The 1,597-nt window shown below is 58.3% G+C and overlaps 1 protein-coding gene across 1 annotated transcript in view; it reads left to right on the top strand.

Annotated features, from left to right (window-relative positions):
- Window positions 1-1,360: 1,360 nt before the first annotated feature.
- HDGF (heparin binding growth factor) overlaps window positions 1,361-1,597 on the top strand; it is a 9,948-nt gene continuing 9,711 nt past the window's right edge. The window contains exon 1 of the mRNA XM_006155209.2: window positions 1,361-1,484. Coding sequence (XP_006155271.1) covers window positions 1,398-1,484 — 87 coding nt within the window. The 5' untranslated portion in view covers window positions 1,361-1,397. The remainder of the gene's footprint in view (window positions 1,485-1,597) is intronic.

Here is a 1,597-nt window from a genome sequence, read left to right as displayed (position 1 = left end):
GCAAGCAGGCCACCAAGTCCGGGACTCAAACTGCGGTCAGCCATGTGGAAGTCCAGAGCCTCAACCACCATGTCACCTGCCCACCCTGCCAAATGTCTTCTTCTTGAGAAATAATAGATATTTGCAATTTGGACAAAGCCAAAACCAAAAAGATGTGATCATAGTAAAGTCTTGTTTGATAATTATTTATTTTGTTATTTTTTAACTTGTTGTAGTCATCAGAGAGAGATGGGGGTTGGGGGGAATGAGAGCAAGCAGCCAGGTCTTGAGAGTTGAATTACGCTGTGGGTCTTATGGGACTCCAGCGCCTAAACCATCACACCCCCTGTCCGTCTCAGTTCTTGTTTAGCTTTATGGAAAGAGATCTGAATTCAAGTTTTGGATCTATCAATTCTTAGCATATAACCAGGCCAAACTAATCTCTTGGAACCTGGCAAAAATCCTGTTCTTTCTTTAAGGCCCAGCTCAAAGTCACCACCTTTGTGAAGCCTTCCGTGATTCTCCCCACCTCCAACCTCCAAGAGTGGTAGCGCCTGGTTCCTGAGTTTGGATTTACTGAATTCGAGAGTCGTTTCCCACTAGAAAAAAAAGCTCATCTTTGCGGGGTTGGGGCTAGTCGTACAGCACAGCTCTCTTCCGCCAGCTGGTAGAATAGAGAACCGAGCCGAGAACTAATGCACTCCGAACGGGGCTACTTTGTACTACAATCCCTTGGACGCTTCCTGACTTCACTGCAAAGGCCAATATAGAGCAAAAAATCCCCGACGTTCCTGGGGCCGCCCTGCAGAATGTAAGCACGTCGAGGTCCAAGGCGGACCTCCGAGGGCTCAGCTGCGCGGTGCCCACGCCTCTCTTCCCGCGGCGCTTAGCGCTCTGCCAAGAACCGAGGGTGCCGAACAATATTCGTGGGTTGGGATGAAGCAGAGGGGAGAGGGACAATGCGCGCAGACATCCACACTTGACTGCGCTGGGGCCACGGCTTTGAGCGCCCAGCAGCGCGGGGAAGGGCGGGGGCCGCTCCGTCCAGCCGGGCGCCAGCTCCTCCCGGGCGGGCGGGCACCCACCGACAGCGGGCACACAAAGCCTGCTCGGCGCGCTCGGCGATCGGCTCCTCAGGCCTGTGTCGCCGCGCGCCGCCAGGCGGCTCCAGGTTGGGCGTCGGGCTGTGGCAGGCACTGGGCGTCCAGAAGCTGCACGCATCAAACCGCTGCGGGAGGGAGCGCGAAGGGGGAGGAGGAGGAGTGGGCCGGGAGGAGGGAGGAGGAGGAGGAGGAGTGGGGACCGAGCGGGGGGTGGAGGAAGAGGCCTCGCGCAGAGGAGGGAGCAATTGAATTTCAAACACAAACAACTGCACGTTCCCGGCCCGGCGCGGAGCCCGGGGCGCCCGGAGCCCCGCCATGTCGCGATCCAACCGGCAGAAGGAGTACAAATGCGGGGACCTGGTGTTCGCCAAGATGAAGGGCTACCCACACTGGCCAGCCCGGGTGAGCAGCGCGGCCCGCCGCCCCCTATCCCCCTGCGGGCTTGGGTTGCATAACACTCGGGAGGGCACGAACGCTCCGAGAGGAGCGAGTAGAGGTGGGGGCAGGGTCCAGCC

Source organism: Tupaia chinensis, unplaced genomic scaffold (genome assembly GCF_000334495.1).
Source record: "Tupaia chinensis unplaced genomic scaffold, TupChi_1.0 Scaffold000438_1, whole genome shotgun sequence".
NCBI lineage: Eukaryota > Metazoa > Chordata > Mammalia > Scandentia > Tupaiidae > Tupaia > Tupaia belangeri.
This window is presented reverse-complemented; position numbering and strand designations above follow the sequence as displayed.